Source organism: Lathyrus oleraceus, chromosome 2 (assembly GCF_024323335.1).
Source record: "Lathyrus oleraceus cultivar Zhongwan6 chromosome 2, CAAS_Psat_ZW6_1.0, whole genome shotgun sequence".
In the NCBI taxonomy this organism is placed as follows: domain Eukaryota; kingdom Viridiplantae; phylum Streptophyta; class Magnoliopsida; order Fabales; family Fabaceae; genus Lathyrus; species Lathyrus oleraceus.
Genome location: NC_066580.1, coordinates 32,660,807 through 32,678,147, shown reverse-complemented (window position 1 = coordinate 32,678,147; position 17,341 = coordinate 32,660,807). Strand labels below are relative to the sequence as shown.

The 17,341-nt window shown below is 40.9% G+C and overlaps 1 protein-coding gene across 1 annotated transcript; it reads left to right on the top strand.

Annotated features, from left to right (window-relative positions):
• Positions 1 to 14,796: 14,796 nt before the first annotated feature.
• LOC127121768 (uncharacterized) lies at positions 14,797 to 15,903 on the top strand. Its single transcript, XM_051052206.1, has one exon. It carries the CDS (start codon positions 14,797 to 14,799, stop codon positions 15,901 to 15,903), a length of 1,107 nt encoding a protein of 368 aa, XP_050908163.1.
• Positions 15,904 to 17,341: the final 1,438 nt, after the last annotated feature.

Here is a 17,341-nt window from a genome sequence, read left to right as displayed (position 1 = left end):
TGCCTGCCTGGAATGAGTCTGTTTATGCATGATATAAATTCTTATTTATTTAGCATGTCTGGCTAATTTGCCTAGGTATCGGTATGTAAAGTAAGCAGAATAAGGGATCAAGACTGAGTCGGTCTATTTAAACTTAAAATCAAAATCAATCTTTTTACGGTTTCAACTTACAGGTTTAATAACAAGATTTTTTACAAAAGTAAAAGACATAAAGAAGTTAAAATCAATAGAGCGAGAGTTTGAGATTTTAACTGGACAGTGTAAGTTAGGCATTAATTCTAGATCAGGGCGAGAGCAAGTTTTAGAGTTAATTAAATTCTGACCTTTTCCAAAAAGTATTTTTAAAGATTGGATGTGAGGACGAGAGTTAAGCATTTGGATTTAATTATATAACCTAAGTCAACAAAGCGAGAGTTTGAGATAAGGGTGTTTAAAACGGTCAGTATTTTCTTAAAAAGAGTTTCTGCAACTTTATTGTTTTCAAAATATGGTTTTTGACTTAATTATAAGTGACAGCAACATTAATATAAAATCATGGTTTATTCAACAGAGCGAGAGTTTGAGATAGAACCTTTAACCAATAAAGTTAACCGAAACGATTCATTTTAAAACCAAGAAACCGATAAAGACTTGATTCCCTAGTTTTGACGAACTACATACCGATATCCGTTTTATTAATATTTAATCTAGATATTAGTTTAGCTCTTAGTTTTTCCCCAAACAATCAAACATTTTCACCTTAGATTTACGTAGTAACCTTAGATAACGGTATATCGATTCATAAGTCCCTGTGGGATCGATATCTTTTAAAACTACGCGATAGAACTGTGCACTTGCAGTTTGTATCCCATTCTCGACTCACCCAGTCGAGCGATCAGTAGCTCTGATTCTCATTCCAGATGAGATACGTAGGCATAGGATGCGATATCCTAGTGAGCCCGTTCCCCTCTTCTTCCATCTGTGTCTTATTCCAGTGTGCGTGTGCATTCTTTTGAGCATTATTTAGCAACCTTATTCTATGCTTTTGAGCGTGGATCCCGTCGAGTACGACGAACGTGAGGGGTGCTAATACCTTCCCCTTGCGTAACCGACTCCCGTACCCTGTAATCTCCGGTCGTAAGACCATTTCCTTTCCAGGTTTACTTCGAGCGTTTCCTTTCCCTCCTTTGGGATAAATAACGCACGGTGGCGGCTCTGTTTGTTTGATATCTTCACCGGTTGTTTTTCGCGGATGCGACAGCTGGAGACTCTGCTGGGGACTAAGAAGTTGACCTTTTGCTGGTCCATCTTCCCTAAGCGAGTCACTCCTAGCGCTCTCTAGGGTAGTTTTGGTTGCTTTTATTGCTCTATTTATTGCATTTATGATTATTATACTGTGATTGTATATATTTGCATATATGTTTGCATGCATCATATTATCATTGTGTTGTCTTCTGTACAGGTGGTTTCTCTGATTTGGGGTGGGTGTTCTGAGTGGGGCTAAAACCCAGGCCCGAGTATACATCTAGGATTAGCGTGGTCTCATGTTGCCTCTCATGTTAGGTCAACATGTTTTTTTGGCGACGTGACATACCACAAGCCGGACGAGGTTCTTTTGAGGGAGCTCTTCCTTTGTGGAGTATCCACTTTGGTTGAGTCACTTCATTTGAGCTATTGACTTCGGTGACCGTTCTTTCCCGGATTTTTGGTTTAAATGATCTTAAGAGAGCTGCAACGGCACACCCGAAAGGGCAAACCCGTTGAGTATCTTTGCCCGATTGTCGAGACCATTATCCGCCTTAGGATGACCTGATTAGAATTTACCTGTGAGGGGAGGGTTGATTCTTACAGATGCATGTTCTGTTGGTGACTTTGATGGTGACTAATAGTTCAGTTATTGATCAGAGTTCTATTTATAAGTCGGATTTATGGATTTATTTCTGAGACGCTGGAGTTCTGTCCGTGGTATTTATCAGTGGGGATCCGTTTATTTCAGGATTCCCTGGGCTGGTTCAGAGGGTCTTGTGGTTATCTGTTCAGAGGACTTTCTGGTGATGATGGGGATATATCCTCAGGTTCCGTTTATTTCGGAACCCCGGGTTGGATTTACGGTTATTCGTTTCCTCAGATGGTTGTGATTAGTTCAGAGGCCGTAACTCAGTGCAGTGGATGTTCAGATGACTTGGAGGACGACACAGTGCATTGCATTCATGCATCAACATCATTCCCATTTTGCATTCATCTGCATCTAACCCATGTCTATCCGTACTCAGGGTCCATTTTTGATTGAGATCCTGGTTAAGAGACATCCAGATGTCAGAATGTCATTGTCAAATTATTATCCGTCTCGATGAAGCCAGAATCGAAGGACCGAATGTTCCTAGTACGGATAGACATTGCATGTGTGGGTCATATTAACCTGTTTTCTGTTTTGTAGGTGTCAGTATCTAACCAAGTGCACATAGCTCTTCCGCTCAGATATCCTACTAGACTCAACAAGTCCAAGCTGATGGATCCACCCAACACCGACATTCTCGAATTGAAAGAGATGATGAGGGAGTTGTTCAATGTCGTACAAGGGCTCGCCTTGGGGCAGAAAGCAATCGCTGAGAGGGTGGAAAGGATTGAAAAATGGCTGATAACGGAGAAAACTCAGGGAAAGGCTCCGTCGTCTGGAATAAAGAAGCCCTCTGGTAATGGTCAGCACAAGAAGGAGGTTGAATCAAGTGATGTGCATGCCAAGAGGGGTAAGGATCGTTATCACCCGTATGCTGCTGCAGTGACTATTCCTGCTGGTAATTCATCTGTACTACAGCAACAGCAGTCACCTCAACAGAGAGTACAGAAAGCCGGGTGCCAAGTGAGAAAAGGGAAGACAGATCGGCAATTTGATAAGCCATCCATGACGTATGTCCTTCTGTTGAAGAGGTTGAAGGATCTTGGATTGGTGCGGCCAAGGATGTTGGCTCCGTTGAGACCTGATCAGAGGCCTGCCAGTTATGATGAGAATGCCAAATGTGAATTCCACTCTGGTGCCCCTGGACACAATGTGGAGAATTGTAAAGCTTTTAAGCATATTGTCCAGGACCTGGTGGATTCCAAGGCCATTAATTTTGCATAATCTCCAAATGTTAATGCTAATCACATGCCCGCGCATGGTCAAATGGGGGTGAATGCAATTTCTGAGGATAGGAGGACGATTGGGCTGATGAATGGGGATCAGTTAAAAACTCCAATGTCTGTGGTCCAGGGACCTCTGATGAAGAGTGGAGATTTCCCTGGTTGTGATAATTATTGTGCGGCTGTCGCCACAAACGGGTGTGTAATGATGAGGGAAACGACTCAGAGAATGATGGAGGTGGAAATGGATGGTGAAAAATTTGAAACACCATGTCAGGCAGTTGAAACCGTCAAGGTGGAGAATGCCATTATTGCTGAGAAAGAGAAAAGGCCGTCCATTTCTTCTTACAAACAGGCCATGGAAGTGGTGAGAAATGGAGGGATCTCAGGCTGGGGAAGAATGATAGACATTGTGGTAAAAGCAGATAGGTTCGGGATTGGTTATCAGGAAAGCCAAGACCCGTCTGAGCAAAACAGAAGACGTCGTCAACCGTTCACATTCATCAGTGCTGGAATGCTGGATCCAGGTCACGCTTGTGCGGTGGGTGAAGAGATTGACAGTGGCTGCGAACTTGACTCGTGGATAAAATCGTGCATACCAGGGAACTGGAAGGCCGAGAAGATCATCACTGTCACTCTACGTGAAGAGTAATATTTCCTGTTTTTCAATTCTGTTTGCATGAAAGCCATACGTTTTTCCCGAAACGTAATGGTCCATTGTAAGGGTCACCTCATGTGTTTCATTTTGCAACATTTTGCATCATTAATAAATGGATGTTTTTGTATTAAAAGTGGTGTTCCCTGTTTTTCATTTATTTTTGCAGTTTAAAAACAAAAATAAAAATGGCAATGTTTGTTTTCATTTGTCTTCCTTTTGATTTGTCTCGTTCCGACTTCAAAAAAATAATCCTCCGGATCTCATTGATAACAATTCAGTTACACCTCTGTATGACTTCGACAATCCGATCTATCATGCCGAAGAAGAAGGCGAAGAAGATTGTGATTTGCTGGAATTAGCCAGGTTATTGAAACAAGAGGAGAAGGTGATTCAACCGCGTGAGGAGCGAGCGGAGATTGTTAATCCAGGCACCAAGGAGGTCAAAAAGTGCAAGTTAGGGCCGCTTCAGAGGCAAATGTCTAGAGCAGAATGGTAGCACTGTTGAAAGAGTGCATTGATATCCTCACCTGGTCTTATCAAAATATGCCAGGGTGGAATACCGATGTTGTGGTGCACAAGCTACCATTGAGAGAAGACTGTCCTCCAGTGAAGCGGAAGCCGATGCTGAAAAAGGATGAGAAGGCGAGAAGGGGTGTCGACTACCGAGATTTGAACAGAGCTAGTTCGAAGGGGAATTCCCAGTACTTCACATTGATGTATTGGTTGATAGTACAACTCATTTCGGTGTTTTCCTTCATTGATGGTTTTTCTGGCTATAATCAAGTTGAAATGTCGCCAGATGACATGGAGAAAACAGTGTTCATCACATCGTGGGGCACCTTCTTGTTGCTATAGGTGATGCCATTCAGTCTCAAGAATGCCGGTGCTACCTACCAGAGGGCCATGGTGACTTTGTTTCATGATATGATTCATCGTAGAATCGAATGCTATGTTGAGGACATGATAACAAAGTCCCAAACTGAAGAGGGGTATCTGGCAGATCTGGCTAAGTTGTTTGACCAGTTGAGATAATTCAAACGGAGGTTGAATTCAGATAAGTGCACTTTCAGGGTGCGGTCCGGTAAGTTGCTGAGGCTTATTGTGAATGAAAGAGGAACAGAGGTTGATCCTGCTAAAATAAAAGAGGAAAGGAAAAAGTAAAAATAATACAAAAAGTGCCTGAACCGAGAACAGAAAAGAGGTTCGTGGTTTCCTAGATAGATTGAACTGCATCTCACGGTTCACATCTCATCTAACAGCCACGTGTGAACCCATTCAAGCTGTGGAAAAAAAAGATCAAACGGTCAGGTGAAATAATGATTGCCAAATGGCATTTGGAAAAAATAAAAGAACATTCGCAGGAACCTCTGATTCTGATGCCTCTAGTGAAGGAACAACCATTAATCATGTACTTGACAGTCCTCGAGGGGTCTATGGGGTGCGTATTGGGGCAGCATGACGAGTCTGGTCGAAAAGAGCATGCCATATACTACCTTAGCAAAAAGTTTACCGACTGTGAAACAAGATATTCACTGCTCGAGAAAACTTGTTGTGCTTTGGTCTGGGTTGCTCGCCGACTGAGGCAGTATATGCTGGTTCGTACCACTTTATTGATTTCCAAGATGGATCCAATCAAGTATATTTTTGAGAAGCCGGCGTTGACCGGACGGGTTGCGAGATGGAAAATGATTTTGACTGAATATGATATACAATATACCTCTCAGAAAGCAATCAAGGGGAGTGTATTGTCTGATTACCTCGCCCAGCAACCCATTGAGGATTATCAACCGATGAAGTTTGAATTCCCTGATGAGGACATCATGTTTCTCAAATCGAAAGATTGCGAGGAACCAATCCCAGAGGAGGGGCCTGACCCTGAATCCGAATGGATTCTGATGTTTGATGGGGCCGTTAACGTGAATGGTAGCGGTGTTGGTGCTGTTTTGGTTACGCCGAAAGGATCCCACATTCCTTTTGCTGCCCGGCTAACATTTGAGTGCACCAACAACGTGGCTGAATACGAAGCTTGTATCCTGGGGATTGAAGAGGCGATTGATTTGCGGATCAAGAACCTAGTCATATATGGAGATTCGGCTTTGGTTGTGAACCAGGTTAACGGAAAATGGTATACGCATCAATCTCATTTAATTCCATATCGGGATTATACGAGGAGATTGTTGACGTTTTTTACCAAGGTGGTGTTGCATCATGTGCCTAGAGAAGAGAATCCTTTGGCAGATGCCTTGGCTACTCTGGCTGCCTTGATTAAGGTGTGGTGGTGGAATCAGTTCCCTAGCATTGAGGTGGGACGTCTGGATAGACCGACTTATGTGTTTGCTGTTGACACAGCGCCTGATGATGAGAAGCCGTGGTATTACGATATCAAGCGCTATCTGGAAACCCAAGAATATCCTGAGGGAGCATCCAAAAAGGACCGAAAGACTCCGAGGAGGTTGGCCATGGTGTTCTATTTGAACAAGGATGGGGTTTTGTACAAGCGGAATTTCGATTGGGTCTTGCTCAGATGCGTCGATGACAAAGAAGCAAGCCAATTGATGAAAGAGGTCCACGAGGGGTCGTTTGGTACCCATGCCAGTGGGAATGCAATGGTGAAGAGGCTGTTAAGAGCTGGGTATTATTGGATGACCATGGAGGCCCAATGTTTCAATTTCGTGCGGAAGTGTCATAAATGCCAGATTTATGCCGACAACGTGCACGTGCCTCCAAATCCGTTGAGCTTGATGTCGTCTCCGTGGCCGTTTGCTATGTGGGGCATTGATATGATTGGGAAGATTGAGCCTACGGCTTCGAATGGGCACCAGTTCATATTAGTGGCTATTGATTACTTCACCAAGTGGGTGGAAGCAGCCTCTTACGCAAATGTGACGAAACAGGTCGTTGCCAGATTCCTGAAGAGAGACATCATTTGCAGATATGGGGTTCCCGAAAGAATCATTATTGATAATGGTTCTAATCTCAACAATAAGATGATGGCAGAACTGTGCTGAGAATTCAAGATTGAGCATCACAATTCTTCTCCTTATCGTCCGAAGATGAATGGGGCGGTTGAGGCAGCCAATAAGAATATCAAGAAGATTATGCAGAAGATGGTCGTGACCTATAAGGATTGGCACGAGATGTTGCCGTTTACATTGCATGGGTACCGAACCTCAGTGCGCACGTCTACTGGGGCAACGCCTTTCTCACATGTGTATGGAATGGAGGCCGTGCTACCAGTTGAGGTTCAGATTCCCTCTTTGAGAGTCCTGATGGACGTGAAATTGCAAGAGGCTGAATGGGTAAGGATTCAGTATGAAGAGTTGAGCCTGATTGAGGAAAAGAGGCTGGCGGCCATCTGTCATGGGCAGTTATACCAGCAGCGGATGAAGCGTGCTTTTGACCGAAAGGTACGACCTCGCGTGTATCACGTAGGAGATCTGGTGTTGAAAAGGATCCTTCCTCCTCAAAACGATCGTAGGGGCAAATGGACACCCAATTATGAAGGTTCATTCGTGGTCAAGAAGGTTTTCTCTGGCGGAGCCTTGTTGTTAACGACCATGGATGGCGAGGATTTTCCATCCCCTGTGAATGCGGACGCAGTTAAAAAATACTTCGTATAAAGAGACCCGCTGGACGAAAAGAATAAAATAGTCCAGGAAAAAATGGGCATCCCGGCGAACCAAAAAGAAAAAATGAAAAGGTTCGGGCAAAAATTAGGGATAAGAAGAAAAAATTGTACACCCGGCAAGTCGAAAACCCCGCAAGGGCGGCTTGGGCAAAAAAGGGTATCTCGGTGGACTGAAAACCCGAAAGGGCGGTCCAGGAAAAAGAGGGATTGAAACGAACAACTGCGTCAAGCATGATCTTTTGTACTTTGGATATGACCATGGGTAATCCCCGACAGAGATCAGTCGGAGTCGTCTTGTTCAGAAGGCAGAAAAGTACGGAGAGTCTGAGGACATATGGGGTGTAACCGAGTTGGGACTCGATGAGATCACGGTTTCACATTGCCATTAGGATAGATTTTCCTTTTGTGCGCAATTACCTCTTTTCAGGAATTGCTTCCTTTGTATTGCTCAGTTTTGAGCCACACCTTTTTCAATCAATAAAATGCATATTCAGTCAAATAATTGTGTTTTTGTTTCATTACCGCTTTGATTGCAAAAACATCCAGTTATTTTTGATAAAGAATCTTTGCATTTTAAGACATACGGGTCCCTTCCTATGCATGCTTATAATATTGAAAACTTGAAATCTTATTCGGAAGGTTGAGTGACCCAAGTGTTGAAATCTTGACACGCCTGGGGCACGTTTTTATCTAACGATCTCTTTTGCAGGTGCTATTAGATGTTTTCGCTCACTTGCAGGTTGTGATGTGGAAGCTTTTGACAAAGGATCCCCGTGGAGTCCAATCAGGGACGAGGGATTGAAGAATGGTGAAAAGACGGTGAGAAATGTACGACGATCCTTGAGGGTTAATCAAGAAGACTCTTCAAAGTCTGAGGACTGGAAAGTTTGTTTGAATCCAGGGAGTGCGATCTCCGTGGAGTACGGAGAAGTCGAGAATACAAGGTGATGAATCAGAAAAGTCCAGACGAGTCTAGGATCTCTCAAAAGTGGAAAGCTGATACTGCGGTTAGATGGTGAATACCATGATTCGACGAGTCGACGGGTGTTCTGTGCCAGACTTTCCTTGTTTCCCCAAGCAGAGTTGGGATTGTTACCTCCCCAGCAGATTCAAGGTCTGTGACTTCCCTAGTAGGGTCGGGATGGTTATCTCCCCAGCAGGTTTGAGATCGGTGTTTCCTCAGCAGCCAGGCCTAAAGGTTGCTATTTCCCCAACGGAGGTGCCTGTTGGTAGTTGTTTTTCCTAACATGGCGGAGCTTGTTAAGTTCCCCAGCAAGTCAAAGACCGTTGTTTCCCCCACAAAATGCGTTGGTGGTTTCTTCCCCAGCGAAGTCCCCAAGCGGGTCGGGTTCAGTGGAGGTCATCCCTGGCAAGGGTGGTCTATTTCCCGGCAGCAGCATTATTCCCCAGCAGGGTGGAGGTTGGAGTGTTAGTGGGTTCCTCAGCAGAGTGCCTTGAGCTCCCCAGAAGAGTCCCTTGAGGGGGATACTTTTTATGCATTCATCACTTAGATAAGCATAGCATATTGCATAGCTAATTGCGTAGCATTTCCATGATTATGGAGCATTACGCTAAAAAATCATCATGCATCAGCATTGCAAGCATAAGCTAGTCTCGAGCCGTGGTTACCGCTTAAGGATTGGTTTCGCCAGATGGTGAAGATGTTACTCTTAGGAGTTTATCATCGTGATTTTGAATCAACAGTATTCCCCAGTAGTGCGATATTGGAGGAGGGGTTTCTGTCGTGCGGAGATGGAAATGATAATCAAAGAAGTTTCGGGGTTCAAGAAAAGAACAAAAAGAAAAGTAAAGAGAGAAAAATCCCCAGCTGAGCGCAAATTATTCGTTTGCTAGGGTTGAATAGAGGACAGCATGCTCGTGGCTTGTTATCCCCAGCATAAGTTGTTGGCTCACGTGCCGCCTCATTTATCACCGTCCCTTATTTCTGCCGATGCTGACAGGCATGACAAGTTTCGGGTATTCAGACCGATCTGGCGTTCAGGCCAGTTTTTGGGTACTCAGACCGTTGTGGCATTCAGGCCAGGTTTCCGGTGTTCAGGCCGAGGAGGGTGTTCAGACCAGATTTTCCGATTTTTAGATCGAAGAAGTTTTCGACGATCAGGTCGAAGTACTTGTGGCATTCAGGCCAGTGTCCGATTTTCAGATCGAAGAAGTTCCCGACGATCAGGTCGAAGTACTTGTGGCATTCAGGCCAGTGTCCGATTTTCAGATCGAAGAAGTTCCCGACGTTCAGGTCGACGCACTTGTGGCATTCAGGCCAGTGTCCGATTTTCAGATCGAAGAAGTTTCCGACGTTCAGGTCGACGCACTTGTGGCACTCAGGCCAGTTTCCGATTTTCAGGTTGAAGAAGCTTCCGAAGTTCAGATCGATGCAGCTTGCGGCATTCAGGCCAGGTTTCCGGTATCCAGACCGAAGTGGTATTCAGACCGAAGCGGCATTCAGGCCAATCTCTCGGTGATCAGACCGACATTAATACTCTCATATTTCGATGCTCAGTATTCAGACTGACAAGCGGCGTTCAGGCCATGGTGGTTCCTGTGTTACCATTTATTTTGGTATCCAGGTCAACGTTTCTTTTCGGTATTCAAGTCGATTCTCACCGTACCAGACGGATTTTTCTTTTAAGATCATTTCTTTGCCGATTCTGACAGACATTGTTAATTATTTCCCAGCGGAGTGCAAATTGTTTGTTTGTTCTTGGTATTCAATCACTCTTCATCCTGATCATCTGAAAGCCGAGGCTATCCATATCAACAGGTTCACAGTGGATTGAATAGGGGCAGCTGTAACACCTCAAAATTTGCCCTCATCTCTTGGGACTAGCTTAGCATATTGCATTTCATTTTTTAGGACATTAGGCATTTGCATATTGCATATCATGTGAGAATAAACAAGTCATCCTCCTTAGTCTTGATCAGAAGATAGAGAAGTCAAGGGATTCATGCCTGAGGGTCTTGTTGAATTGATCACTAGCCATCTGAGGGTTTGTGCTTCAATTAGGGCTTCTTGGTCCTTCAAGGAGGTTGAGCATTATCTTGGTTGCAAGGATACATCATCATTATGGCTATGTCATCCTCCATGGATTCATTGTTTATGCTCAGTTTCTTTGGGATTAGGGTTTTGACCTCTGGTCAACCCTAATCAGTTGCATTCTACCAGTCAGGGATCTTCAAGGAGATGAGATCTTTCTTGAGAAGGAGATCATCATATGATTTTATTGAGCTTGTATAAGCTAGGGTTTCATTTTGGAGCCATTTCATCAAGTGGTTGAGGTTCAAAGTCATCTGAGCATGTTCAAGTCATCTGTCAACCATAAAAAGTCAACTGCAAGTCAACTGAGGGCTAGGAGGGGGAGAAATGGGTTTCGACATCTCATTCATGTTCAAAAGGGGCTTATTAATCATGTCAAATGCATATCTTGAAGAATTTGAGGTCAGATCAAAAGTTTCCCAAAATGGAAAGTGACCTATAATTGAAAGTTTCCCAAAATGGAAAGTTTTTGATTCAAATTCAACTTGATCTTGCATCATCAAAGAAGCTTAAAATGAATTTTCTCCCAACATGAAAGTTGAAGATATCTCTCTCCCATTTCCAAAAAGTCCAAGATCATGAATTTATGATGAATGGTTGAGGAGATATGATCAAATCATTGCCAAGGATGCATGGAACTTCAAAAGGGCATAACTTTTGATTCATAACTCCAAACTTGGTGGTTCTTTTTGCACTTTGCTTCTCATGACATGTAGTTTCCAAAACATCCATCACATTGCATGAAATTTGAATATATGATCACTTGCTTATTCATGAAGATTTTGGAGGGAAAATCATAAATTTAAAAATGGTGCATCATGGGAACTTTTTGCCATTGCCAATGTGTTTAAAAAATGATTTTGAGTGACTTTGATCAAGCACATGGCACTGTTCACGTCCATTTACTACATGCACCATGCAAATTTTCAATTTTTGCCATGCACCCTTATTTTGCTAATTCCTAATTAACTTTGCTTAATTTTAATTAAAATAGGATTAGCATATGGTATATATACATAATTATAACAGAATTTGGGGGGGTTAATCATAATTCACATTTCTAGATCCAAAATTCTCTCTCCCTCCAAAACTTTCTTCAAACCAAAATTCAAATTTCTTGAACATAGCACTTGTTTTTTGTTGGAGATTCACGATCAGTGAGTTGATTATAGTGTGAATCAAGTGTTGGTTCGTGGAATTCGTGCAAGAATCAAGTGGTTGAAGCTCATGAAGTTGAAAATGGAAATTCAAGTTTAAGATAGATCTACAAGTTTCCAAGCTTCCAATTCATCATCAAACATCATATTAAGTATTCTGGAGTGGATTAGAAGCATCTGGAGCTTTGAATCGCGCAAAACAAGCAACTGTTCTTCAAGAGGTCACATTTTTGATCCTCTTAATTCTCTGTTTTATGTACATAATCTTGTAGATCTTGTTGTGGTGAGAATTCTGATATAAATTTTGTGGAATTTGGATGAAAATTGAATGAGATATGATGATTTCAAGTTTAGATCTAGAAACTTCTTTGCTTCGATTCAGAAAATCCATGGAGATTTAGGCTTAGATAATATGATATTTGAATTCTACATTGAAAGAGCTTTCCAACGATATATAATTTGTAAAATTCTGAGCAAATCTGGAAATTCTGGAAAAAGCTTGCATGAACATTCATGGTGTTCATCTTCATCTTCATGAAGAAGATGAAGATCTTCATCTCTGGTTCGCTAGGGTTCTAGCATGAAGAACACGCGCCCAGGCCTGTTTAATCCATGGTCCTCACTTCGATTCCTGCTTCAGGCGTTTTTTGAAATTTATTTTTCACTTTTGCCATGCTATGCCATTTTTATTTTCACATTTTTTCATCAACTTGTAAAAATCATAACAAATTGAAAAATGCATCAAATCACTCCCAATTTTTTTCAAAATGATCCTTAGAATGTCTAGTTTTTTATGATCATAAGTTTGAAAGTTGTGCATGGCTGGATTTTTGCTGGTGTTATAATATTTGACCATAGTTGCATTTGTGACCTTGTCTTACTCTTTCCTTTGTGAAATGCTTGATTTTAATCCAATGGACTTGAAGTTTTACATGCTGATTCTAGACACATTGATGGATGTTTTAGGCTTGGTTTGGTATTTTTCCCATTTACCATTTCTGTTTTATGCTTATGTTAACATGGTGTGCAATTTGTGTCACACATTTGGTTGTTCAACTTGTACCATTTAATTTCCATGCCAAATGATCTTGGATGCTTCTTATTTTTTGTATGTTGATCATGTTGAATGTATTGAATGTTCATGAATTTTTCCAGAATTATTTGAATCATTTCTGTTTTTATTTGAAATTTTCATTCATGATGTCCATATATGAGCCTTGAAATTGCCTTTGACTTCTTTTGATCATGAAATGCACTTGATGATTGATTTTGATGTGAGCCTTTTTAGGACATGTTAATATATGTTTGAAGTTACATTGTGTTGAATTTCAGCTCCTGTTTTGAATTTTTTCTTCACCGTTGACCCTAGGCTTTGACCTAGTGGTTTGTTGCTTACATGTGAGCTTTGAATTTCAGGTTTAAGCATCCAAGTTCCATGATTGATGATGCTTCATCATTTGGATGTTGATATTTGCTTTTGATTGCTAACACTTGCTGTTTTGTAGGTTGATGATAACTCATTTGAGTTTGCCTTATGGCTTATGTTTTGTACATTGAGATTGTCTGTTGGTTATTAACTGTTGTTTGTTTGTCTGAATTGTGTACTAACTGGTTTAGCTGTTTCCACAGGTACTTAAGTTGCTTTAAGTTCATTTGAACTTTGCTTTGCTTGCTTGTGGTTGACATACCACTGAGGTGTAATTCCTTGATCTTCATGTAGTCTGGAAGACCTGTCATGTTACTTTGGCAGGCACCTGTCTGAAGCCCTCCTTAAGAGGCAATGCTTGTGTTTGTTTAATTTTGTGCCAAGCAGGTAAAGACCTCTTAAGAGGAAATTGGCAGATAAAAGGGATGTGCAATCCATCCCCTGCTATTCAGTTGTTTCAGTCACTTTGCTCACACACCCTGTGTTGATGCATTGTGAATAAGAACCCAAGATCTTGTTGTGTCAGTCATGTGGAGAAGAGTTCCTTCATTCTGAACTCCCACACTTTCTATTTGATTCGAGCTCTCCCAGGCCAGGGATAAGAGCTATGAGGCATAACCCTCATCTCCATTTCATCTGCTTCACCCTAACTCTCAATGTTAGGGTTAAGAGCTAAAAACACCCCATTCCAGTTGGCTTGTTTCTACAGCCTAGCCTTGTATGAGCCAATTGTTTGCATATAGTGTGTGTGCTTACTTTATTGTGATTGTGTTTGCTTTTGTGCTGCTTAGGCTAGCTTGCTTCCTGTGCAAGTTAGGATAGATACCTCAACATAGGGATCGTATGCATGACAACTTCTAGGCTCGAGTCGTAGTCTCCCTAGTAGCTTGTTATCTCCCTTGTCTCTAGTTAGGTTAGAAGTTCTTTCCCTGTTAAGGGGAACTACGTTGCCCTGATCCTCATACCAGATGAGGTACGTAGGCAGGAGATCGTGCGAGATCTCTCCGGGCACCCTTTTCCTTTTTTTTTTGTGTTTGTTTGACGGCTAGCAGGCTCGAGTACCAGACTCCCTGTTAGCTTGTTTGTTTAACTTTTTTGTTGCTTTGGACGACTCAGCGTCCGTTTAACCTCTTGTTTGCTTGGAGTCTGACGTAAGTCCAGCGATTGGCAGTCGGTTTCCTGTGTTTGTTTGTGTGGAGTCTGATGTAAGTCCAGCGATTGGCGGTCGGTTTCCTGTGGGTGTCTGTGTGCTTGGAGTCTGATGTAAGTCCAGCGATTGGCATTTGGTTTCCTTGTTTGTGTTTGTTGTTTGGAGTCGGACGTAAGACCAGCCATTGGCAGTCTGTTTCCATTTGTGTGTTTGTTTTAACGTCTCAGTGTTTGTGCGTGTGTTTTGTTTCGGCGTGCGTGAGCCGAACTACGGTAGCTCTGATTCTCATTCCAGATGAGATACGTAGGCATAGGATGCGATATCTTAGCAAGCCCGTTCCCCTCTTCTTCCATCTGTGTCTTATTCCAGTGTATGTGTGCATTCTTTTGAGCATTATTTAGCAACCTTATTCTATGCTTTTGAGCGTGGAACCCGTCGAGTACGACGGACGTGAGGGGTGCTAATACCTTCCCCTTGCGTAACCGACTCCCGTACCCTGTAATCTCCGGCCGTAAGACCATTTCCTTTCCAGGTTTACTTCGAGCGTTTCCTTTCCCTCCTTTGGGATAAATAACGCACGGTGGCGGCTCTGTTTGTTTGATATCTTCGCCGGTTGTTTTTCGTGGATGCGACAGGTTGTTTCTCATAAGAAAACAAAAAATTATGGTCGGAAGAGAGTTGAACTAGATATTGAGAAAATGCGTAATCTACCGTTAGTTAAACGTAGTACTATCCGATCTCTAGCATTTGCCTTAGAGACTAGTCCGAGAAAAATAGGAGAGTATTTAAAAAAAGGTATTTTGTGTCGACATTCAAGTGCATTAAAACCTCATATGACAGAAGATAATATGAAAGCTCGTCTTAAATTTTGCTTGTCCATGCTTGAAGAAAGTAACATTTCATATGATCTAAAGTTTCAGTCAATGTACAATATTGTACATATTGATGAAAAATGGTTCTATATGACTCAAAAAAATAAGAATTATTATCTTCTTTCAAATGAGGATGAACCATATCGTTCTTGCAAGAACAAAAATTTCATCATGAAAGTTATGTTTTTGGTTGCGGTGGCAAGACCTAGATTTGATAATGAAGGCAATGAAACATGGTCGGGAAAAATTGGAGTGTTTCCTCTAGTTGATAAAGTACCCGCAAAAAGATCAAGTGTTAATAGACCATCAGGGACACTTGAAACAAAACCGATTACTTCTATCACTAAGGAAGTTAGTCGAATGTTTTTAATAAACAAGGTTTTACCAGCCATCAAAGAAAAGTGGCCACGAGAATATGCATCAGAACCAATTTACATACAACAAGATAATGCACCGTGTCATGTTTCTATAAACGATGAAGAATTTCTACTTGCAGCTTATGAAGGAGGATTTGACATCCGTTTGATATGCCAACCACCTAATTCTCCTGATTTAAATATTTTGGATATAGGTTTTTTTTCAGCCATCCAAGCATTGCAACAAAAGAATGCGACGAAGACAGTTGATGAACTTATTCAAGTCGTACAAAATTCCTATGATGCTTTCTCTAGCGTAGATTCGAACAAAATATTTCTCACACTTCAATCATGTATGATTGAAATTATGAAAGTCCGAGGATCGAATAATTACGAAATTCCTCATATAAAAAAAGATGTGATGCTTAGACAAGCCATTTTACCCGCTCAATTAAACTGTGAAAAGAAGTTAGTTGAGGAAGTTATTGAATGTTTACAAAATTAACAGAATTTATGTTTGTAATATTTGAGTTTTTAATGATATTTTCTTAAGCCATTTGAACTTGAGTCTTAATATTTTATGCATCTCAGTACGTTGCATATGCATGTTAGAAGCTTGATAATTATTTTAATTTTTTAACATGAGCTTGATGGTGAATATCAACACGATACATAGTTGGAAAATAATTAAAACACTCATTTCATAATAGTTGAGTTTCAGTAAAAAAACAATAGTAAAAAACATTCAATTCTAGAAGCTCTTTTGAAACATTAGTTCTAGGAAGCAACAACAATGAATAAAAATAAAACATAAACTAAACTGGAGCTTTGCTTTCATTATAACACACCTGCAATTAAAAATTTATGTAGATTTTTAGCATATCATCAACCACTTTCTTTATCTCTTCATTATCTTTTCTCTTTGGCTCATCTTCAACCTCATGTTCAAAATCCATCATCTCATTAGCAACACCTTCAATCTCATGTTCAAAATCAAACATCTCATTAGCAACAAATGTGACACCTTCAACCTCCTGTCCAAAATCTAGCATCTTAATAGCAACACCATCAACCTGTCCAACATCATGTTGAGAGTTCACTTCTCCCTCAGAGTCATTTTGATGGAAGTCATCCACTTCATCTTCTTCAAATGAATCTTCAACAACACAAAGTAGTAGATCCTCTGAATCAGATTCAATACCTAAATCAAAAGATGGCATTTCTTCTTTCATTTTTATGAAAAAGAAAATGAATAGTAGAGATAGGAGTACGAATAGTAACTTCACATTTATAAATAAACTCACTAGAAAAATTAATGATACACCACCCATTTTTCAATAAATACTAACCAATCACATTAGTTGTTAATATTAAAATCTTGAGTATTTCAACGGTTTTCAAAAAATACTCATATTTCTAGTGTCTGCACATTAAAAACTGACTCACTAAATGCAAAGGGTAGTATTTGGTATAGTGTCATTAATTATGAGTTAAAAAGTCACTTTTGCTTATATTTTGATCACAATTATAATGATCAATTTTTGCTTATAATATGGGACAGAGGGAGTACTTCTTTTAGGATTTTGTCATAATACATGTGCAAAACAAAAAATACACAGATGACAAAAGCCTTGAAAACTGTTGTTTGTTGAACGTAAGAAGGTAAACCCTTGTCAATTTATGTTCTTAAAAGATAATAGAGTTGAATAAAAATTGGATAATTGTGTCTTCAATATATATGGAAAACCCTTGTCAAATGATATTCTGCAAGTGAAAAGTAAAGAAATTATATTACGTGTACATCCCAAAAATTATTTTGATCAGTTGGTATGTGAAACTAAAAGAAGTCTTTGATGAAGTAGGGATGGTTTAGGTAAAAGTTGGATAGTGGTCATAGCTAAAACATGGACTCGCCTAAAGGATATCCAAGATATAACCCGACT

What these genes read in the sequence shown, in the direction of transcription:
- LOC127121768 (XM_051052206.1), top strand. Translation starts at nt 14,797, where the DNA reads ATGCGACAGGTTGTTTCTCATAAGAAAACAAAAAATTATGGTCGGAAG.